The sequence below is a fragment of the Pongo abelii genome, chromosome 1, assembly GCF_028885655.2.
Source record: "Pongo abelii isolate AG06213 chromosome 1, NHGRI_mPonAbe1-v2.0_pri, whole genome shotgun sequence".
In the NCBI taxonomy this organism is placed as follows: domain Eukaryota; kingdom Metazoa; phylum Chordata; class Mammalia; order Primates; family Hominidae; genus Pongo; species Pongo abelii.
Window position 1 is genome coordinate 166,185,543 of NC_071985.2, and position 24,047 is coordinate 166,209,589.

Sequence of the window (24,047 nt, forward strand, 5' to 3'; positions counted from 1 at the left end):
TTAAAAAAATCTCAATCTGCAAAAACATTTTTGGGGTGCTAATTCATGAATTTCATACCTACATAATAACAGTTATTGTTCTAAGCCACAGAATAAGACAAACAGAACGAGCCCCAAGCAATGACTGGTACTTGAACAATTTAATCACTGCAATGAATTTTGAATGAACATCAAGCCAGGCAGGCATTTCTAGGTAGCTGATTACTTTTCATAAAGACATGTTTAAGCTTCAATGGCAGTGTTTTATTTCTGAATTATTTAGAAAACTCGCTAGTCTCACTTACCAGAATTATCTTAAAGTAATTCACTTATTTGTTTCTCCCACCAAAGCGAAATTCCCACCTATTCAAGTACCCTGACTCTTAACTGCCAATGAGTTAAGCTTTTTAGGACTCTCACGCACTGGTGATCTTGACTACTTTTAAAATCTTAATAGCTCTGAAGTATAAACACGAAAAAAAATTCATTATTAGTGTCGAGAATTATTTGAAGCTTAAATTCACTGCAGTGAAACACATTTTGCTTAGAGTAGAAATTAACGTTTTCATGAGTAACATTTAACATAATCCTTCCTTAAAAAAGAAAATCCAAATACACTCAAAAAATACTAAGCAAGGAGTCCATTTTAAAGAGAAATGGATAGGTGTCAAAGTGAATAAACAGATTATATACCGTCTTTGAAAGTACTAAAATACTTAAATAGAAAGAAGCAAATCCATTAATTTTCTCTTTATATCACAGAAATGTGGCCTAGGTGAAAAGATAGGTCTTGAATTGTGCCATGGATTTTTTTCCTTGAGAAGAAAGTCCCTTACGTGTTTACAAACACTAAAATAAAAGACAAATTGTTCGTTCCCAAAGGTCCCTAGCACATTCCTTTTAAAACCCAAAGGATTAACTACTTCTTCCTCTTATTTTTTCTCTCATTTTCCTCTTATTTTTGCAGTTAGTAAAACTGCAGCTATCCTGTAATTTCCTTCCTTTAAGTGTGACTATGAGAGCGTCCTTTCAGAAGGTTGGTAAATAATTTTAAGGGCTAATAAGCAATGAGAAATATTGCCAAAAAGTATTAAGCAAGGGAGCATATGCCATTTATTCTAAGTACATTAAATACGGCTTTAATGTTATCAAAACTGAAGAACCAATATATACTTCCTATTATGGACTAAGATAATCAGATCAAATATAAAAAATTAGTATATCCTATTCTCATCTAAAGCACTTTGTATTCAAGAATTAAATATTTTTCTGGAAAAACATGGTCAGGGTCATGCTCTTGTAGGAAGCATCATTTTTTTTTTTTAAAGCCCAGAAGCATAATACCTACATTTTTCTCTGGAGACATACTTCTTCAATAACCTGTTTTCCCCCTCAGATTTAACAAATAGATATATACTGTTGCTTTGCACTTACTGTTACTTCACAAGTTATCCTTAAATCCTCAGATTTATTTGATCAAAAGCACAATAATTCAGCATCTGGATTATTTCATCACATGCTTTTATATTGGCTTCATAAAGCATGAATCTACTGAGAGCTCAAAGTAAAAGCCAACCAAGCATTTCTCCTTTGTCTAATTTTTTAAAACCACTGGTCTCAAAAATCATAATTATTCAAGTATTGAGGCCAGGAAAACTATAAATCAATTGTACTTTTCACTTCTTCACCTGTCTTAGATTTTTTTGTAGGACACAGATCACGAAAGTTCCTCTAACTCTTCTCCAATTCACTATACATGAAACTATCTACAAGTAACTGAAGAATATAGAAGACAAATTGTTTAAAGACACCAGGTCATTAAATAAACACTAAAAACAAAATAAAAACAAAATTCCAGTTCTTTCCTTCTTGAAGTTGAACCATCCATGCGTTCCTACAAAACATTCCATTCTCCAACTGATAAAATGTTTAAGAAAACTAAAACATACATTAGAAAATATTAGGAAATGACTAGTGAATCAAAATATTTTTTTCTTTATCTTACAATAATGCAACCATCTTTAATTTTTAAAACAAAAAAGTTAACATAATTTCTTTTACATATTAGATTTCTTAGTTCCCTCGGCAATAAAATTTATTTTTTAAAAACACAGAAATTTTAAATTTAAGTTTTTTTAACTTAAATTTCTCTGTATAAGCTATTTTCCTTCAGTAATATCTTGCCTTAGTATATGACTACACACCTCAAAGCTCAAACCATCCTGAGCAACACCATGAGAGAAGAAACCACATTACCTATGTAGCACATTGCTGCTTACCCGATATTCACTGAAAGGGGTCCACTGAAGACACTAACTGACAAAATGTACAAATCCAGCTACACACAACTCCTTAAAGATGAAGGAAAGAAACACTTAAGAATAAGAACCTCACCAGGACTAAAATCCAGGTACCGATTCTCAGTCTACTGGAACAAACGCAGTCACATTTTGGGGAAACAGAAAGTACTACGTTCTCCAATTCATGTGCCTGGAAATACAATTCTTTAACCACCAAGAGCAAAAGAAATGAAAATAAATCTAAGATCTAAATTTAGTTGTAAATTAGAGATATTGAATGTTTTAAAAAGAATACTGGCAGCAAACAGTCCTGTCTGCTACAGCAAAATCTCACTCTCCTTCCTAAATCTGTTTTGGGGTGCCTGTGAAACCATGAAAACGGCAATTCAAACAAGAGAAATGCCTTATCAATCAAAATTTACAGTGGCTTATTTCAAAGGAGTCATAAAAAAATCCAAATACATCATCTCCAACTCCCAGGGATAAAGAATACTGAAATTCTTCCACGGGTAAGGAAAAAATGAAACAAAACAAATCCCCACAAAACTTCAGATATTTTAAACGTTTTTTAAACTTCCAGTTATTTAAAGTTCCAGTAGCGTATACTTAGTTCCGATTAATGATAAATCAACAGCAGTTGTATGCCCGCCAACTGTGGCCCAAATATGTAAAATTTAAAAAAGGGGCTTTAGGAACTTGTTTAGTATAAAACGAGCAAAAAGAAACAAGAAAAAGCTTCTCCAATGGAAGAAAAATTAGAAGAGAAAGAAGACAAGAATAGGTAGCCTTGATTTGGAAAGGGGAGGGAAAAGCCTGGAAAGTGAAGGTGGTGGGGGAGGTGGAAAAGCAGCTCAGAGGTTGTACCTTGGGGAGCGGGAGATGGAACTGTCTGGATAAATGGGCAGACTCCCCCCAGCCTGGAGGGCTGGATTGCGGCTGGCCAGGTTAATTTATCCACTCTCATTTTACCACGATCATGAAAATTACAGAGTTAATCAAAGGCCGTCAGCCTTACGTTTTCCCCACTAACACAGACTGGGATGTCAGTCGCAAATGGATGGGGGTGACGCGGAAGGGCGCAACAGCATCTCGGTTAGAAAGGGAAAAAACTTCGCAAGAGGAAGCAGCAGCTTCTCTCCTGGCCCCTAGCACCGGCCGGCGAAGTTGCGCCACAGGCACCCCTTCCCCGGCGGGCGCCCCCTCCCCCTCGCCCCGCACTACTACGCTGCACTACCCTTCAAACTGCCCCCGAAGTCGAAGTACACCTCCGCTTCCTCCTACCCCCGGACCCATCCCAACTAAGTTCCAGGCGAAGCTCCCGCCCAGAGCATGGCCTGTTCCGGACAACAGGTGGGCAGCGGCGCCAGCAGGGCCGGGCCTCTCCTGGCCAGGCCCACTCCACTCCTCCCCGGCCCAGGGCCGGGGGCGCCCGGCTCCGGGACAGGGAGGGGGAGCTCGCTCCCTTACCTCCGCCATATTTGCCGTACTGCCGGGTCACATCTCCGCGGCGGCCGCAGCTGGGTCACGGCCAGAACCCGGATGTGAGACTCAGCAACGGGACTCCGGCCGCTGCCGTCTCTGCCGCTCCCGCCGCCACTGCCTCGGCGGGAACGCGCAGGAGCCGCCCGAGCGCGCCCACCACACCCCACTCCGCCCCCTCGCGGCGCCCCGGCTGGGCTGGACTGGAGGGAAAAGGCCAGCGAGCACGCGCCGGAGCAGGGGCGCGCGCGCGGCCCCGCGGCCAGCCCTCCCCGGGAAGAGCGGAGGGGGCGGAGTCAAGGTGGGTGTGGGAGGACGTGGGCAACCGCGCGGGGCGCTTCGCTGGCTCCAGCTGATCCGCCACTCCAGGCGGAGTGGGTTGTCTACGGATCAGAGAGGTCAAGGAACAGTGCCAAAGGAGCCACATCCAGCATTGACACAGCAGGGGAAAAATACGTAGTATTTTACATGTAGGTCGTTTTTGAAATGCATTTGCTGAAAAACGGATGTTGCTGTGATGCAACGGCGGCAAGAACTGTGCTTTGAAAGCGGTTATGCCTTGACAAATATTTCTCCATCAGTAGATTCCCGACAGGAAATGTAAAATTCTATATCCCCAAATCTCTAGAGAGGTCAGAGCAAAAATTAATGGAAGGGGTTGTGATAGGCAGTCTGCCATCCTCATGTCATTTGCGTTTTCTCACACACTTCTGTCATGCCAGTAGCAACACAGTTATGTACTGGTTGAATTTTGCACAACGAGACAAAATTTAAAATACTGAAAATTGACTGTTTTATGGATATCATCTATTTAGTAGTATGGAGGGAGAACCTACTTATTTGCAATGCCTGAAATGCCGGTAACTTGAAAGTTTATTTTAACGTATTGGCCTACAGCTGCCAATTGGCCATGATGCCAATGCTGATGATGGCCAGAGCCAATGATTTCAAAGTAACTAACATGTTTCACTTCCATTATACTAAGGCACATACTGAATAACACAAAGGTGACATTAAAACAGTCACTAACATATTTTACTAAACCAGTTTGAAAGTCTTTATTTCAAAAGACTGGGATTTTTTTCCTAATCTTCAAAGGTTCCTCTTAATGCAGTTTCAAAAGTGGCTACCAAAATCAACCATTTAAATACGAGACTTATTCATTCCTTCCAAATAATGTGAACCAATGCTAAAATATATTGCATGAATGTGTACATATACAATTTTTCTTAAAGTTTATACTTAACTTATAATGCAATATAGGGGAGGCTATTAAATTATTTATATTCCCTTAAAATTCTAGACTCTATCAAGCATTTTCCTATTTCCAAAGATTCAACGTTAATTTGAAACTGTTATGTCCAATAATAATCTGTGCATGAATAAACTGCATTTACAGATATATGAAGTAGCTGCTAAGCGAAAGGACATTACCTGGTAATTTGACAGGAAAAGAGTCCACAGACAGTCTGTAAACCAATTAAACATAAACATCTGATGCACATTTTCTACTGAAAGAAAAGCAAGGGAAAGAAGAGAAAGGAAAACTTTAAGGTTCCCAAATCTACAAACAATTTTTACCATTAACTGTACTGTACAGTATTTTCATTTTTTTAGAAAACTTCTATAAAAGTGTTTTTCAGGATTCCTTGAGGGAATAAATATTTTAGCAGAGGTATATAGTTTCTAAGAGTTACCCTGTTGAATTATGTCAATCCTTTGGACTTGAAATAAAAATGACTTTTTAAAAGTGTCAGTTCATATCCAAATAGTTTTCAATCAATACACTTAATGAAAAGAGCTGAAGGCAAAGAACAATGGATATACGTGGACCTGAGGTGGGTACAGACACAATTAGGGGCCTAGAGGTACAAACTCAGGCTTTATACCATGGAGATGAAAGAGGGTTTTCCATTAACATATGAAAGCTAATTTATGAAATTTGGCTACCAAAGGAAAATTAAAAGTGTTACAATACAAGGTACAGGAATACCTTGCTTGCTTAAGTACACTGAATCTTTGATTCTTCAGTTAAACTACCAACAGAAATCCCAACTGTGATAAAGAGCAGGGGATCATAGTCTATTAACCTACCGAATGAAGCCTAAACTTGTCAGGAAAATGGAAGTCTGAAACATTTCTGAATGGGTATCTATCTTACTGTTAAATAACTTTTTAAGTTTATGAATATTGTGTATCAATATTACTAGCTTTAAATGGTATTATTATTATTGGGGGAAAAAAATCTCTCTACATTTTTCCCCTTCCCCTTTTTATAAATGTGGATTCAGTGGGTTTTTTAGGTTCAGATATTATAAAAAAGAAACAGCTCTAATACTGCAATTCATAGGTAACAAATTACCACTGAATTCAGTATCCTTCCACTATTATTTTATTTTAGTGATACACTTAACTGTAAAATTTTCAGGAGCCACCTTAGGGAATGAAAAGTCTTTCTCAAAACGCTTACTTACCTCTTCAGTATTAAATATATAAAAATTAACTATTCACTAGTTATAGAATTTTAGTGTTGGATGGGACCTTAGAGATCTTTTAGTCAATTCTCTACCCTGTCAAGATAGTAATCTCTCATCATGCTTCTACTACCAGGCTTTCTGCCTATGTTTAAACACCTCCAGTGACTCACTATATCTCATAAAAAGGCTGCTCTTTTCAAAAATTTCAAATGTTTAAAACATTCTTTCTTTTATTATGCCAGAATCTACCTCCTTGTTGTTTCCATCCATTACCCATAGTTCTTCAGCACTTTGGATTAATTCAACAGATATCTTCTTTGCATCCAAATGCAAACAGTTAATATTTATACTTGGGTTAACAAAAAAAATTATTTTTAAAGCCTATTCATACTAGAAGAGTTGAAAATAGGACATGAGAGAGCTAAAGGCATGAGAAAATGCACCATTAATTGTGTCTGCTTAAAATTATTACACTTTGTTATTAATGTGATACCCAAAACAGTAGTTCTGTTGGAATTGTGTATAAAATCTTTAAACTAAAAAAGTGTGGTGAATTCCAATTTTATGTGAGGTTTGTGATTAATGTCCCAAAACAAAAAACCACTATACAAAGCCTGAATAAATGCCTCTTCAGCTCCTATTTCCCACCTAAAAGCCTCCTTATTTTCAGGCAAACTAACATTAATTTTTATGACATTAAGCTACTCAAAACTGCTATTATATTGATAAATCATTTGTAAGCAATTTACTGAATCTTCCATTCAAAAGTTATTAAACAATTCTGTAGAGGCTATAAGGCGCACGCACACACAAACCCCTCAGTTATTATTATGCTTTTAACAAAAGCATTTAGGATCACAATCTTACTTCAACCAGTACCTTAAACGAACCAATGAACAAACTTCTTTGGCAATTTACATATACCTAAGAAATATAACCTTTTATTCAGTACCAACACCTGATTCAAATACAAGTAACATATATATATACTATATAAACCTGTTATGCAATCCAAAAAGGTACCTCTCAAAATGCACCAAGAAAATACTGTACTTATAACAATTTGGACTCTGGGGATAGCTGACTGAAATAGATTAATACAACACATCCAAAACTAAAAAATTCTATATCTAACAATTTTCAGTGTCCATGAGTCTCTTTTGAGATTAGTTTATAAACTATTTCCTGAAATTTTTATTTAAAAGCAACAGCCTACACCATGTCTTTATGATGTGGTGGTAAAATTTTATGGATAATTACTAATTTGGTTGAAAATACCGAAATCTAAAAAACAGCCTATTACATTTGGAAGCCCCACATCTATAGTGACAATCAGCATCATCTTTTCGTTAGTTTCATTTTTTATTATTAATGCCACTCTAAAACACTTATATAGGCTTTTGGTTCTTCAAATAACAGTTTTGGATTTTCTTTTCATAATTTTTACAATTTTATCCAGTGGCCCCATTTTATCAGAATATTACAAACTATGATTATGGTTTTTACACTGATGACATGTTATTTTTATCTCACCCAAATTCTGGAAATTTTTGGCCCATCAGTTCTCAAACACTGGAACTTATAAGAAAAGTAATATAATCTTATATTACTTGAGGGAGTTTGGATTTTCCCTCCCTTAATCTCCAAGTGTACCCCTGCCTACCAGCATCACATCCGTCTTGTCTGCATTGAACCTCAACCAGTTGGTTCTTAACCACGTCCGAAACTCAGCCAGGCACTGGGAGAATCGAGCGACCACACCATCTGGATCAAAGGAAAGAGAGCCTCAGTAGCAAGGAGACAGAAACGATGATACAAGCTCACCATCCACCGTTTTGCATTTTTAAAAAGATGGTCGGGAATCAGGACAAGGATCCCATTACAATTTTAGAAAAACATTTAATGAGCCTTAAGTCATGCAATTTGTAACTAATGATAAAGGAATAAAAGCGACTCAATAAATAGGTCGCCTCATTCCGCCCATGAGTGAAGAAGGTTCAGTCAACTCCGGGTCATCTTGGTGAAGCGGCCTCAATAGCCAAGTCAATCTTGTAATTACATAAGTTATTCTGCAGAAATACAGAATTCTAGCGTTGGAGGAAGCTTTAAATAGGGAAAACTGAAGCCCAGAGAGGGATAGTGACTCGCTCAAGGTCACACAGCATGCAGGGACCACAGATAGGCTCCAGGCCAGGGACCTAGCCACTACAAGCTGAAAGAACAAGAGTAAAGAGCGGCGGGCATCTGTCTCAAGGGATCCTCCCACGCGCTAGGAAGACCTCGTTTCCATACAGTAATACCCTATTCGAGTCTCTCCTCCCTCCCTGACTCCATCCGAAAAGGGCAAGTTGGCCCAGGGCGCTGCTCACCATAAAGGCTGCAGTGCAAGCGGGAGCCTCCCGGGGATGGGACACAAGTGAGGGAAATACAGGAGAAAGAGGCGGAGCCACAGCAGGGTGGTCAGCTTAGCCCCACCCTGACTGGGATCAGGGACCGAAGCGAACGGGGCGAGGCGAACTCACTCCGCAGCGGATTCCCAGCGCGGCGCCGCCACCGCGAAGGCAAAAAGGCGGCGCTGGGAGGGAGTCGGCGGCCTGGGGGACGGAGCTGCGCATGCGCCTTCGGCAGCCAGCGGCGAGCAAGCCAGGCGCGTTCTGCGGCAGCCCCTCCCCGGAAGTTAAGGGTCTTCCGGGCGGTACACTGCGGTGGGGGAGGGGAAGGAGAGAAAGGGGACTGAGGACACCTCAGGAGCCCCTCATCCGAAACTGGAATAGAAGGGGAGAGATGGCTTGTAGAGGCTGCACTTACAGCCGCTGCCGCTGCTGCCGCCGCCACCTTCGCTGCTGCCGCCACCGCCTGAAGAAGCCCCATCCATCCGCCTGCAGCCGGGAGACTCGGAGCCTGGGAGGGGCCTGAGGCCCGGGCCGCCCGCCTCCTTCTTCCAGTCGTCGTCCGGAGCTTCCTCCAGCTCCACCAACCCTCTGCCCTCCCCTCCGCCTCCGCCCTCCTCCTCGGCCTCGTGCCGCCAGCCAACCGCGCGGCCGCTTGTTGAGTCAGGGCTCCACCGTCGCCATGACGCCCGGCAAACATTCCGGAGCTTCGGCCCGAGCCGCTAACGCAGGAGCTTGGGGGCACAGGGACTTCAGAGGCGGCCAAAAAAGGGGTGGTGGACCACTCCCCAGCTGGTCGCCACCATGCCAGTCTCTCCGGCCGGCAGTCACAAGCAGCAGAACTTCGGGTTGTAAGTTCCGGCGCTAAAACCGTAGTCCATCCCCCTGGGATCCGGAGGGAGACCTTCTATTAATAGATACCATTTCTGGATTTGGAAAGGGGCCCTACCCTAACTGGGTTCAGTCTGTAGACCTCGAAGCTCCTAGGCCACAATGGCTCCTTTATCAACCTACCGCAGTCTTTAAAAAAATCTCTACTGGGCTGGGCGCGGTGGCTCACACCTGTAATCCCAGCACTTTGGGAGGCCGGGTGGGGGGTGGATCACCTGAGGTCAGAAGTTCGCTTCCAGGCTGGCCAACATGGTGAAACCCCGTCTGTACTAAAAATACAAAAAGTTAGCCGGACGTGGTGGCGCATGCCTGTAATCCCAGCTACTTGGGAGGCTGAGGCAGGAGAATCGCTTGAACCCGGGAGGCGGAGGTTGCAGTGAGCCGAGATCGTGCCGTTGCACCCCAGCCTGAGCAACAGAGCGAGACTCTGAAGATAAAATAAATCTCTACTGCTGTGCTTGCTCTGTGAGAAAAGACCTGGTTTAGAACCATCCTCCTAGCACTTCTAGTTTGTTAAGGCCTGCAGTCTCTCAAGCTTGATGCTTTCATGCTGTACCCAGACGTTCAAGAGCCTCAGCTTCTGTGAGCCACCAGGCCGAACATTGCTGTGCTCTGTAGTAGAGGTATTTTATTGTCGTCTCGTCAATACCATCTTACCTTAAAACTAATTCCTGTTTCCAACATTCTACTGTTATGCAGCAGTTGAACAAGACTGGAGAAAAGCACACAGCTATGTGGACTTGTCTTACTTTAAATGGTTCCTTAGCGCTGCCCGTAATGCTGCCCACTAAGTTCCCCCAAAATTCCCTAATTAATTTGTTTTCTTTTCCCCTCTCCAATCTCCTCCACCTCAGCTAATCTTTCTTCAGCGGAACTTGTTGAGAGTTCTTGGGAGACAACCTTGCATTTTCTCTTGAATAGGGTACTCACGCTTTTGTCCATCCTACCACTCCACCAAAACAGCTTCTATGAAAGCCAGCAATAGCCATGCAACCAAATACAGTGGCTGATCCACAGTTTCATTCTTTTTGAATGAAGCAGCGTCGGTCGGGTTTATCGCTTCTTGAGCTTTGAAAAGCTTTATTTGGGTTCTGAGAAACCACTCTTCCTAGTTCTTGTCTTGGTTCATGGTTTCACCTTTTCCAGATCCTTTGCTGGTATCTGTTCCTCACTACCATAACTAAATACAGTCATGCATCGATGGTGATACCTTCTGAGAAATACCTTGTTAGGCAATTTCAGCATTTTGCAAATATCTTCTAGAGTACTTACACAAACGTAGATGTATGGGCTACTATACACCTAGGCTACAATTGTACAGTAGACTGTACACCTAGGCTATAGTAGGCTATACATCTAGGTTTGTGTAAGTACACTAAATGGTGTTTGCATAATGATGAAAATGCATTTGTTGCTTCTAGGCTACCAACCTGCATAGCATGTTACTGTACTGAATACTGTAGGCAATTGTAACACAATGCTAAGTATTTGTGTATGTAGACATAGAAAAGGTAATGTCTTGTGCTTGAATGTTGTGACAGCTACAACGTTGTTAGACAATAGGAATTTTTCAGCTCTGCCACCAGATCACCATTGTATATGTGGTTCATAGTTGATGATCCAGGATTGTATTAGTATTGCTGGGTCAGTCCATAAACCTCTTCACTCTGATGTCTTTAATATCACCTATAATGATGATTCACAAATGTTAATCTCTGGCTAAGACCTCTCCCAAGAAAACAGACTTTAAGAAAAAACACCTGCACTTAAGTTAATAAACATCTCAAGCCAAATATATAATATTTTCTGTCTTTTCTAATTAACTGCAATCTTTCTCATTTTAGTAAATGGCAAATTCCACTCTTTCACTTACTCGGGAAAAACCTTGGGATTACCCTTGACTTCTATCTTATAACCTGACTCCATAAGCAAATTTTACCATTTCTACCTGCCAAATAAATCCAGACTACCACTCCCATGTAAATCACTGTGTTACATTGTGATACCCACCTAAATAGTCTCCTTGCCAACACCCTCCAGGTAGTAATCAATGTGGTTCTGCTCAAAACATTTCTCAAGTTTTTTCCATTTCACTCAGTAAAACTCTTTACAGGGCCCCACAGGATCTCACTATGGACTCTTCCCCTTGCATAATTACATCCCACATTGTCTCACAACACATCAGGCACACTATATTCCCCCTTTGGAGCCTGTGCATATGCAGTTTTTTGGAATATTGTTCCCCCAGATAACCTCATGACTCACCTCCTTTAGGTGTCACTGTGTCAAAGAGTCCTTTAACCACCCCATATAAAGTAATAATACTTCACCCTTGGAGCTCTTCAATCCCTCACCTTTGCTTGAATTTTTCCATAAAATTTATTCCTGCCAGGCACAGTGGCTCATGCCTGTAATTCCACCACTTTATGAGGCTGAAGTGGGCAAATTGCTTGAGCTTGGGAGTTCACAACCAGTGGGCAAATTGCTTGAGCTTGGGAGTCCCCAGCCAGCCTGGGCAACATGGCAAACCCCCATTTCTACAAAAAATTGAGCCAGGTGTGGTGGCATGTGCCTGTAGTCCTAGGTACTTGGGAGGCTGAGGTGGGAAGATTACTTGAGACTGGGAAGGTGATATTGTACTCCAGCCTGGTCGACAGAGTGAGATTACATCTCAAAAAAAAAAAAAATTTCTACAAGTTTATTGTATACCTGCTTATTCATCCATCTTCACCTAAGGATAGTACTCCAAAAGGGCAGAGATTTTTGTTTTGTTCACTACTGTATCCATTGCCTAGAATGAAGAAGGTGCTGAATAAATATTTGCTGAATGAATGTTTACTTTAGTAACATTGGTTACTGCTTATCTTGTATGGTTTTTGTTTTCACCTTAAGGTATGGAAATTTTAACGTAAAATTAAACAGTTTATTAAATTGAAAAATACAAAAACTGTCCAACTCTTATAGTATGACGTGTAAGAAAAATTCCTTTGGGAGTTTCTTAAATGTTGACAATTTCATAACATTATCTATTAAGGAAAGAATGGGGTGGGAGACGGGAAGTAGTATAACCTTCACTTTTTGCAGTAGCCATATTATCTAATTAAAACGAAGTTTCAAAGACAAGTTTACAACCTTTTGGTTTGGCCTAATTTGTTATTTCTCATCTTCCTTCTTTTAGGACTTAATCCTGACCTTGGAAAGGATCTCATGAAGCAAATATTTGTCAGTTTTCCACTTTCTCTTTTCCTGTGTTAGATTCTTGCCTTTAGCTTTACAATACTGGACAAGTCTCCCATTGCAATAAAAATAACTGCTGATTCTTTAACTCTTTATCCTATTTCTCTGTCCAGTGCCTTTATATTCCTTACATGTTCTTGTTTCCTTTTGATTCTTATTTAATGTTTTTATCTCTGCTTACATTACTCACCTGTTCTTGAATGTTATCCATTTTTTCCATTAGAACCCTTAGCATATTAATCACAATTATTTTAAATTCATAGTCTTACAGTTATAAAATATCTGTCATATCCAAGTGTGGTTCTGATACTTGCTTTGTCTCTTCACACTGTTTTTTTACCTTTTGATATGCCTTACAATTTTTTATTGAAAGCTGAACATATTGTATAGATAATATGAACTGAGATTAAATAGGCTGATAGTGTGTTTTATGTTTGTGTGGCTAGGAATTAGGCTATGTTTACTGTTTAGTTGTAAATGTGTAAGGCATCAGTTTCCTCTACTGTCCTTGTTTCTGTCTTTTACAATTTCCCTAGGGACTCCTTAAATAGATTCAGCCTTGCAGTTCTTTCCATTGTAATCTAATTATTATACAGGAGCCCTGTAGATATGGTGGTGAAGCAGGATAGTGACACCTTCACTGGCGGGAACTGGAGTGCACAGGCGCTGGCAGGGGTGAACTCCACTCACTCTCTGCTCCACCCCTCGAGGGAGGTGGAGCACAGGTGAGTGGGTGCAGGAGCCAGGGTGAGTGCTTTTGGGCACCTTCAAGAGCGAACTGCATACTCACTCCCCAACAGTATCTAGGGGAGGGTACCCACAATGCCCGAAACCCCAGAGGAGGTGTTATAGTGCCCTTTTAGCTTTGCCATCTACAGACAGCGTAAGTGTTAACAGCTCAGTGGAGGGTCAGCATGACAGCCTTTTGCACCCACATTCGTGGCACCTGAGTTCTTGTCCAGTGTCCAGGAGGAATGAGGTCACATGACAGTTGAAGCCGGTAAATGCAGGGGATTTTATTGCGATGAAAGTGGTTCTCAGTGGGAAGAGGAGCTGAAAAGGGGATGGAACGGGAAGGTAATCTTCCCCTGAAGTTCAGCCGTCCCGAGCCAGATTCCTCTTCAAAGCTGCACCATGAAGCTGTCCCTCTGAAGTCAAGCCACTTCTCTCTGACTTCCAACGTCCAGCTGCTTCTCTTTCTGCTGGCTGAGCCTCAGGTTTTATGGGCACAGGATAGTGGGGCAGGGCGGGCCATGGGTGGTTTTGGAAAAGGCAGCATTCAAGCAGGAAAACACATATGTGTGTTCTCACTTTGGGCCGTGATTCCAGGCTTGAGGGTGGGGCCTTCTCCAGGGACCTGCCTTTTTCTGTCCAGAATTTCCCTGCTTCCTATTCCTATCAGTGGGAAGATGTAGGGGGAGGGGAAGGGTTGGACAATCCTATGATTAGCTCTTAGTGTTTTAATGGGCCCTTGTCCCTGGGATGAGACTTGACAAGTGCTCTTCAGTACATTTTTTCTTTTGGGGGAAAAGATGGCTATTGAGGGCCAGAGTTGGGTATTTCCTTTCCCCCATGTCAGTTAGGCCCTGATAAAACTCTAGTTAGGCTCTGGTAAAGTAGTTGTCCTTGAGAGCAGGTGTTTGTTAAGGAGAACATAACATTCTAGGTGTATTTTAGAAAGATTACTTCCTATCCACCTGCTAGAACCATGAGGAAATTTTTCTTTAATCTTTATCCTGAGAACTTTGTGGGCACATAGAGGTAAAGCTCATGAAAGTGTAGGAGCCCCCCATGGGATCCCCAGAATATTTTCTCTCTCAAGCTAGTCTACACTCAAGTCTTCAGTAGTTAGCTAGTTGTCTTTTAAGTTGCTGGCTTCAGTGGCATTTTCTGCTACCAGTAGGTTGTGATTCTCTGTTTTCAACTTGTCTCCAATTTCCAAGGTAGTTGTTTGTCCTCCTTAAATAGAGGAAGAACTGTTTTATCAGTTAATGTGAGATTATTTTATTGTCCATATATTCACTTTGAGATGGCTGTTAGACTAGAGCTATCTAGTAGTCAATTATTCATATGAGTATGTGAACCTGAGAATTTGAGACAGGTCTCAGTTAATTTAGAAAGTTTATTGTGCCAAGGTTCAGGATGTGTACCCGTGATACAGCCCCAGGAAGTACTGGCAACATGTGCCTAAGGTGGTCAGGGCATGGCTTGGTTTTATACATTTTAGGGAGGCATGAGACGTCAATCAGTATATGTAAGAAGTACATTGGTTCCATCCAGAAAGCCAGGGACAACTTGAAGCAGGGAGGGGGCTTCCAGGTCACAGGTAGGTGAGAGACAAATGGTTGCATTCTTTTGAGTTACTGATAAGCCTTTCCAAAGGAAGCAGTCAGAATATGCATCTATATCAGTGAGCAGAGGGGATGACATTGAATAGAATGAGAGGCAGGTTTGTCTTGAGCAGTTCTCAGCTTGAATTCTCCCTTAGCTTAGTAATTTTGGGGCCCAAAATATTTTCCTTTTACATTTCCCCCATTTCTTTTATAAGAAAGTCTTTTGGAGAAAACATTTTAGAAGAAAATGAGTCTCTGGTCTCAGGTTTTATCTGATTTCTTATGGCTAGGACAGTTTGTTCCTAGATGGGTTAGGTCACAAAGCTCATTTTTAGCAGATTGTGAAGTCTCATGTCCTATGAAGAGGAAGCAGGGAAGGAAGGGAGAAAAACAACAACAAACAAAAGAACAATCCTGGAAAAATTGATATAGGGTATATTACTCTGAAGTCCATACATCAGTAAGTAGGTATGAAGGTGGCTTATGTATGTAAATAGGTTGCTGTTTATTTTCTTCTGAAGTTTAAGTTGTCTGGCTTCAGTTCACAGGGCTTTAAGAAAGCACAGCTTAGTTTTCAGGGACTCCAAATTAGGAAAAAAGGGGCAAAAAAGAAGGAAGAAAATTGAAAACATTATTTTGAAGACTTGTGGCCAAGAAAAATTAGAATTTGGTCCAAACTGTAGAAAATAATAAACATTGAGAAAACATTAGGAAAGACTAGAATCTAACAACAGGTCTACTATAGTTTTGAAATATAATTTTTCTCTCCAGTTTCCCATTTTTACTAAAGACAAATCATGGTACGACTGGTTTGCTTTATTATACTTGGCCTAATTATTTCTATACAGTGCAACAAGAAAATTTTTACATAGGCTTTTAAACTGGCTTTTTTGGACTTTCATGGGAGAAATCTCAGATAAGACTCTTCTGAAGCTGAGCCCAGCCATGGATTTATGCAATCAAATACCTATGAGTTGGGTGAATTTCTTCTCCTCTTGAGGTTTCAAGATAAACCTGAGGCTTCTGGGCCTGTCAGAAAGTGACATTCTTCACTTACCACAGGTCAGAAACCCTGTACAGGGACTATGTACACAAAATATGAGGCCAGTTTTTCCAAGGGCTTTATTGGTTCCATAAGTCACGTTTGATTCCTTAACAGAAAGCACACCATTTCAGTCAAAGCCTTGATAAAATAACCAATTTCTCCAACTGTGTCCTGTTACAAATTAGATTCTTATTGCACTTGTGCAAATAACTGTATTACCATAAGTTAAGAATACTCACAAATATTTCCAAGTTCTGGAGAAATCAGGTAGTGAAAAAACAAATATGCTCAAAATTTTGTTCATAGGAGTACACTAAACTCTTAAAAGCTGTCAATAGCTCAAAAGAAAAGTTTGAAGACTCTAAAAAACAAAGGATAAGCAACATTTAAAGCAAGAGTTAAAAAGATTGCTTTAGTCTCCTGTCAGTTCAGTTTATGGAGTTAACTCCTGTTCTGCTTGTTAGTCATGAACACTTCAGCTCTCCATGAGAATCCTGCAAGTTTTTTTCCCCCTCTATTCTAATGTCACAATCTGCAAAGTTATCAGAAACTTGCATTTAAGAACACCTGTTAGAGTTCCATAGTTGATTATAGAACCACCTAAAAAGGGCCAAAACAAGACAATTGTCCATGATGACAAAAATTTTAGGGCAGCCATAATCAAAGACACAATTGACAAATGTGTTACCTCTGTGGCACACAATAATTTAACAACAATTATAATTACTGATAATGTACACTAAGTTAAATCAGAATTATAAGAGTTTCCCATCATTTTGGAACACATACCAATAACATTTATACAAATATAGCCCAAAGAAAACCAAATATCATTTCATATTTGACAATGCTTCCTGTCTAATTTTTATACCAAATAAGCCAAATTATGTTGTTTTTGGACTTTAGGGGACCTAATATCTTAAAGGATTAATTAGGTCAGGAAAAGACAATTTTTTGTAAAATATCAAAGGTTTAAAAGACTTGATATCATGAAATAGGATCATAGGTCATTGTAAAATAAGTCATTCATTTAACCAAAGTGATAAGGAATTCAAAAAAAAAAAGGCAAAAATATTCATTCTTTGAGAAAGGAGACATAATTTTCCGAACAAGCCCTAATTAAAACAGCATGAAGCCAATTAAATTTATTTTTCAGAATTTTATAAACTATAAAATTTTAATTTTGACCATAACATAAAGCAATACAGCTTCCAAATGCCTTTTATAGCCTTTATTAAGGAGTTGGTTAATGCTTCAAGAAAACCCTGTTAATCTGACACAGGGGTCCATATACTGGTCTTGCATCAGTGTGCCTTTGACATTAATGATTATAGAGAAACTGAACTTATTTTCTCTCTTAAAATCAGCCCTTAAAATCCCACATTCCAACCTCTTTCACAATAGTCCCGGGACCTTGAAGAGTTGAATGGCTTTAATTATTGGCCCTGTGTCTCAGGGATGCCGTTTATTTTGATTAGCATCTTCTATGGGGCCTGGAGATAAGGCTTTAATTGCTGTCAGTGTTAAGATTTAGCAGGACTTGTCCTTTTAGACCCAAGAGTCAAAACCCTGTAACTTAATGTCACAAGTACTTTAGGAGCACATAACAGAAAGATACATGGATGTAATAACCTTAATTAAAAAAAATTTAATCTCAGTTTTTTATTCATAAGCAAACCAAAACAATATGACAACTTGATCATGTAAAAGTTTTTTTTTTTTAAATAAATCCTCTTATTGTGATTTACACCGATTATTCATGACATGCTTGAACTTTCTGGTTTGTCCTGAATATCCCTCCTTCTTAAACAACCAGTCATTTTATTTTAGGACTAAATTTATCATATGGGATTCTTTTTTTTTTTTTAAGACAGAGTCTTGCTCTGTTGCCCAGGCTCCACCTCCTGGGTTTAAGCAATTCTCCTGCCTCAGTCTCGCAGGTAGCTGGATTACAGCTGCACACCACCATGCCTGGCTAATTTTTGTATTTTTAGTAGAGATGGGGCTTTGCCGTGTTGGCCAGACTGCTCTCAAACTCCTGGCCTCAGGTGACCCGCCCACCTCAGCCTCCCAAAGTGTTGGATTACAGACATGAGCCACGGTGCTTGACCAAAGATTTTTTTTCTCATATAAAATTACTCTCTTTAAGCTTTCTTACCACACAAAAACCTCTTTATTTTTATAAGTTTCTTTACATTTCTGTTATTTCCTGGTTCCTTTTACCTTGTTTTATATATAACCTTTAAATTTTGAATTAGACAAAACTTGTTCACCGTTTTTTTAAAATGATACACTCTTTTTTATTTTTACCAAGAATGTTTTTCTACAATATAAACTTATTGGAAAATACTCAAATAATGAAATACCAATTACTGAATTTAATGTAACCTTAGATTCTAAATTATGACAAGTTTGTCTACAAGTATTTATCCCATTACATTTACCTAATTATTTTACCTATATGACTTATGAAAACTGCAATAGTCATGATTTAAAGTTATGAAACCACCATTGCAAAATTATAACTGAGACAGTGAAAAAGATATGACCTAAGTGACTCCATCTTGCTTCTAACCTCCAAGCTGTCCTTGTTCATTCCTGGGCACAGGCAAAAGTAATTTTGGGAGGTACTTAGTTTATATTTTAGCTTTGAAACAAAGATGATAACAGTTCTTTCCCAAAACAAACCTCCTTATTGCCTGTGGACTAGAATGCCTAAAGCCACAGGTTTAGAAGTTATGGTAATCTTACTAAATAATTCAAGATGTAGCTATTTTAATTAAGCCAATATTGTCTTATTTGTTAAAGATTACAGAGCAAAGGTCATTCTGTCTTAGGCTGGGTTTATGGTTTTATAAACCCTTTGCCAAATTTTGACACCTTATAGTATTTGTCAGGGATAAGTATGAAATTGCTTGATTAATAAATGCAAACAAAATGTATGCTGGCAATTCTTAGGACATTTCTAATGTTACTTTACCAGTAATTTTAAAGCTAGCTTATTTATTAAAGATTTTACTTAAGTTACATAAACTCAAAAAAGCATTTGACTAGTCTTTTCCTTTTTAGTACCTGATTTAAGTGCTTTTATTTCTTAAGCCAGTTAGAGCTCTTTTATATATTTTTAGTAGTGAAACGTTGTGTACACAACACATAAATACATAGACATATTAGGCATGCAAATAGAAGTACATTTTATAGATTCATAAAAACCTTTTTTTTTTGTTTTTTCCTATCTTAGATTTTCTGATTCTTGATAACCTGTTTCACAACCCTGGGCAGTTGTCAGCTAAATAGCCTTAAACGTGCATGTTAAAGGAAACAACTCAGGTGAAAGTCAGATAGCAAAATTTACATTATAAGATGCGGAGAGAAAAAGTTTTATGTGCTAGAAGGAAATGAAAACGGATTTAATTGCCATTAAACATAAAATTGTAGAAATTATAAAAGTCTTTTTAATGCACATACACACAGATTCTATAGCTTTTACTTCAGAACTTTTAGCCATGAGATAAATACAAATTCACTGGCTTGCTAAAAGAACTTGTTGGATCAAAACTGGTTTTTATCTTAATAGAAAAGTAACAGCAGATTTAGAGCAGGCAGAAAAGGAAAAAAAAAAATAGAGAAAAAGAGGACTTAGGAACTCTATAGTTTGCAGGTTGACCTTGTAAATGTGCACAAAGACCATATTATTTCCATTTTACGTAAACTTTGGCAAGTAGAGGTGCTGTAAAACCTATGGAGCGCCAGAAAGATGCATTCTGCTTGTTTTCACCTCACTCTTAGATTATTTCCCACTTTTTATTTATTTTTTATTTTATTTTATTTTTTTCTAAAGGAGGAACAGAGCTGTGGCCTGGGGTTTTTGTGTGGTGGATTGATATGTGCTGTTTATGGACAGGACTCCACTGTGTGTCACCACTGAGTCGTTTCCACCTTCTTTTTTTTTTTTTTTTTTTTTTTTTTTTTTGAGACGGAGTTTTGCTCTGTTGCCCAGGCTGGAGTGCGGTGGCCAGATCTCGGCTCACTGCAACCTCCGCCCCCGGATTCACACCATTCTCCTGCCTCAGCCTCCCGAGTAGCTGGGACTACAGGTGCCTGCCACCACGCCTAGCTAATTTTTTGTATTTTTAGTAGAGATGGAGTTTCACCATGTTAGCCAGGATGCTCTTGATCTCCTGACCTCGTGATTCGCCTGCCTCGGCCTCCCAAAGTGCTGGGATTACAGGCGTGAGCCACCGCGCCCGGCCTCCACCTTCTTACTGTGTCTCAGTTTCTGTCTCCAGAGGTCTGTGACCTCAGGGCTCAAAATGCTGGGTCATCAGCCCTTATGTATATTTCCTGGACAAGCCATTTTTAAAATTAATTTTTGTTGGGGATTTCCCTTCAGGGCCACAACTGCCCAGATACTCCCACGAGGCCCCAGAGTACTCAGGGGCACCTTTCAGCTTGGAGGAGCAAATGCCCTTTTCCTTTGAAGCTGAGAAAACTCAGTCTCTCATTAACATATGAAAACAACAGTTCAGTTCCTCATCCAAATGCACACAGACAAACCGAATTAAGATTAAATTTGGGAGAAAAAGCAATAGAGAAAGACTTTGTAGAATGCATCTTTGAACTAGAATTAGGATCCTTAAACAACAACAACAAAAATCCCCAACAATATCATCACTGAGCGTTCTAATTGTAAGGAGAAATTAAGACCAGCTGGTTGTTAATCTTAACTTGAGCCAAGGAAAACCCCAAGTCAGTTACTTACCTAGGGATGGGTCTCAGGCTGAAGACTGCTTTCTACCATCTTAGAAGCAGGAAGGAAAAAACAAACAAAAAAACCCTCATTTTCCCTGTTGGAAGCAAGCTCAAACTCCATAAAGGAGTTACCTGCCTTCCATCGTCACAGAAGCAGGAAAAACTTGCCATTCTTGTGTTGGAAGCAAGTAAAACTCCAGAAAAAAAAAGGGAGTTGTACAGCAAAATAAACTTTAGATCTCTAGCAAATTTTGGGAGATCAGGAATTCTCTGGAGGGGGTGCTCTCAGACCTCAGCAAATGACCCTATTGGTTTGAGCCATAAAGTTAGCTCATGCTGTTAACAAGCACTGATAGGAAATTTGTCAAAGGTCAGGGGCATCCACACTCAGAATCCCTTCGTGGTTACCAAAATGTGAACCCCAAACATTTGAGATAGGTCTCAGTTAATTTAGAAAGTTTATCTGGCCAAGGTTGAGCATGCACGCCTGTGACTCAGCCTCAGGAAGCCCTGGAAACGTGCCTAAGATGGTTGGAGCACAGCTTGGTTTTATACATTTTCGGGAGGCATGAGACATCATTCAGTATATGTAAGAAGTACATTGGTTCCATCCAGAAAGGTGGAACAACTTGAAGCAGAGAGAAGGCTTCTAGGTCACAGGTAGGTGAGAGACAAATGGCTGCAGTCTTTTGAGTTTATTTATTTATTTATTTTGAGACACAATCGCACTCTGTCGCCCCAAGCTGGAGTGCAGTGGTGTGATTTTGGCTCACTGTAGCCTCTACCTCCCAGATTCAAGCGATTCTCCTGCCTCAACCTCCCGAGTAGCTGGGATTACAGGTGTGTGCCACCACACTCAGCTAATTTTTTTTTTTTGCAGACATGAGGTTTCCACATGTTGGCCAGGCTGGTCTGAAACTCCTGACCTCAAGTAATCTGTTCCCAAAGTGCTGGGTTTACATGTGTGAGCCACCGTGCCCAGCTTCATTCTTTTGAGTTTCTGATAAGCCTTTCCAAAGGAGGCAATCAGAAAATGCATCTATCAGCTGGGCGCGGTGGCTTATGCCTATAATCCCAGCACTTTGGGAGACCAAGGTAGGCAGATCCTGAGGTCGGGAGTTCGAGACCAGCCTGACCAATGTGGCAAAAACCTGTCTCTACTGAAAATACAAAAATTAGCCAGGTGTGGTGACACACACCTATAATCCCAGCTACTTGGGAGACTGAGGCAGGAGAATCACTGGAACCTTGGAGGCAGAGGTTGCAGTGAGCCAAGACTGAGCCACTGCACTCCAGCCTGGGCAACAGAGTGAGACTCTGTCTCAATGAAAAGAAAAAAATATGCATCTGTCTCAGTGAGCAGAGGGATGACTTTGAATAGAATGGAAGGCAGGTTTATCCTGAGCATTTCTCAGCTTGACTCCTTCCTTAGCGTAGTAATTTTGGAGTCCAAGATATTTTCCTTTCACAAGTATGAAGAGTAAGACAATATTTTGAGTTGGATATAATGATTTGGAGATTATTCATTGTTTCAATAATGTATTAAACAGCCAATGTATTATGTACTGTGATATTGTAAAATAAATATTTATTTGGTCTTTGATCAAATGGTCTTTATAATCTCCCGAGTGTTGTCTTTTTGTATGCTAATGAGTTGACCATGGCTAGTACCTTCTAGGTAGCTTCAGGATGGGGGTTAGTCATCTGGAAGACGAGCATGATTATAGGGTTGGGACCTTCAGCCCTACCAACCAAACCTTCAGGGAGGGGAGAGAGGCTGAATGTTAAGTTGATCACCAATAGCCAACAGTTTCATCAGTCATGCCTACTTAATAAAACCTCCATAAAAACTAAAAGGACTGGGTTCAGAGAGCTTCTGGATAGCTGGGCACATGGAGGTTTCTGAAAGGTGGTGTGCCCAGAGAGAGCATGTAAGCTACTGGCTCTTCCCTTGCCGTATGCATCTTTTCATCTGTATCCATTGTAATATACTTAACAATAAACCAGTAAAAGTAAGTGTTTCTCTGAGTTCTGTGATCCACTCTAGCAAATTAACTGAACCCAAGGAGAGGGTTGTGGGAACCCTGATTTTATAGCAGGTCGTTCAGAAACAGGCCACAACCTATTTTTTCAACTGCCATTCGAAGTCAGAGATAGTCTTATGGGACTGAGCTCTCTGCCTGTAGGATCTGAGGCTATCTTCAGGTAGATAGTGCTGGAATTGAATTGGAGGACACCCAGATGGTATCCACTGCAGAACTGATTGTTTAGTTGGTGTGTGGGGAGAAACCCTACACATTTGACCACAGAAATCTGTATTGACTGTTGTGGTGTGAGAACAGAGCAAAATAGTTTATGTTTTTTCCACAATCGGGTACTGTTGTAAGCATTAGGGATACAACAGGGAATGAAAGAGCCTAAAGTTCCCACCCTCGTGGAACTTAGATTCCAAGGGGAAGCAATAACTGATTCACAAGATAAATAAGTTAAAGATATACTGTGTTAGATAGTAAAAAGTTCTAAGGAGAAAAATAAGGCAAGAAGATATGAAGTACTTGAGAGAGAATTTTGAATTTTAGAAAGGGAAGCCAGGGAAGGCCTGAGGCACAGGGGCTGCACCTGTTGTTCTGGCATTTGGCCATGGGGTGATTAGGGCAGGTGAGGAGAGGGTAGTTTTTCATTAAAGACCTAAAGAAAGTGAGAATGCTAAGTATGTACCTGTATGAGAAAGCATTTCAGGCAAAGGAAACATAAATTCAAGTCTTTGATATGAAAATGTGCCCAGCATGAATATAAAGGATGCCACTATGGCTGAAGCAGAGTAAACAAGCAAGAGATCACGAAAGATGAAATCAGAGGCCTAGCTGTATGCGTGTAAGACTTTTTAAGTCATAGTAAGGACTTAGGCTTTTATTCTGAATGGGATGGTAAATGAAGGATTTCGAGTAGTCATATTTTATTTATTTTTATTTTATTTTATCTTATTGTTCTATATTTGTTTGAGACAGGGTCTCGCTCTGTTGCCCAGGCTGGAGTACAGTAGCATAATCACAGCTCACCGTAACCTTGAACTCCAGACCTCAAGCAATCCTCCTGCCTCAATCTTCCAAAGTACTGGGATTACAGGCATAAGTCACTGTGCCCAACCCTTACATGTGTTTTAA

General features: G+C 40.1%; 2 protein-coding genes across 11 annotated transcripts in view; one reads left to right on the forward strand and one right to left on the reverse strand.

Annotated features, from left to right (window-relative positions):
* Nucleotides 1–9,325, reverse strand: part of MIER1 (MIER1 transcriptional regulator) — a 61,870-nt gene extending 52,545 nt beyond the window's left edge. For 2 of the 10 annotated variants that reach the window (XM_024246340.3, XM_024246369.2), the window contains exons 1-2: nt 9,044–9,159; nt 7,899–7,999 (exon numbers count right to left, since the gene is read on the reverse strand). In XM_024246340.3, the coding sequence (XP_024102108.1) occupies nt 7,899–7,999; nt 9,044–9,110 (168 nt within the window). In that variant the 5' untranslated portion in view covers nt 9,111–9,159. The other 8 variants (XM_024246368.3, XM_054533405.2, XM_054533395.2 and 5 more) reach the window with 8 other exon arrangements.
* The window catches only part of DNAI4 (dynein axonemal intermediate chain 4), a 113,689-nt gene continuing 98,949 nt past the window's right edge, over nt 9,308–24,047 (forward strand). Inside the window, 2 exon segments of the mRNA XM_024246372.3 lie at nt 9,308–9,386; nt 9,389–9,476. Coding sequence (XP_024102140.2) covers nt 9,308–9,386; nt 9,389–9,476 — 167 coding nt within the window.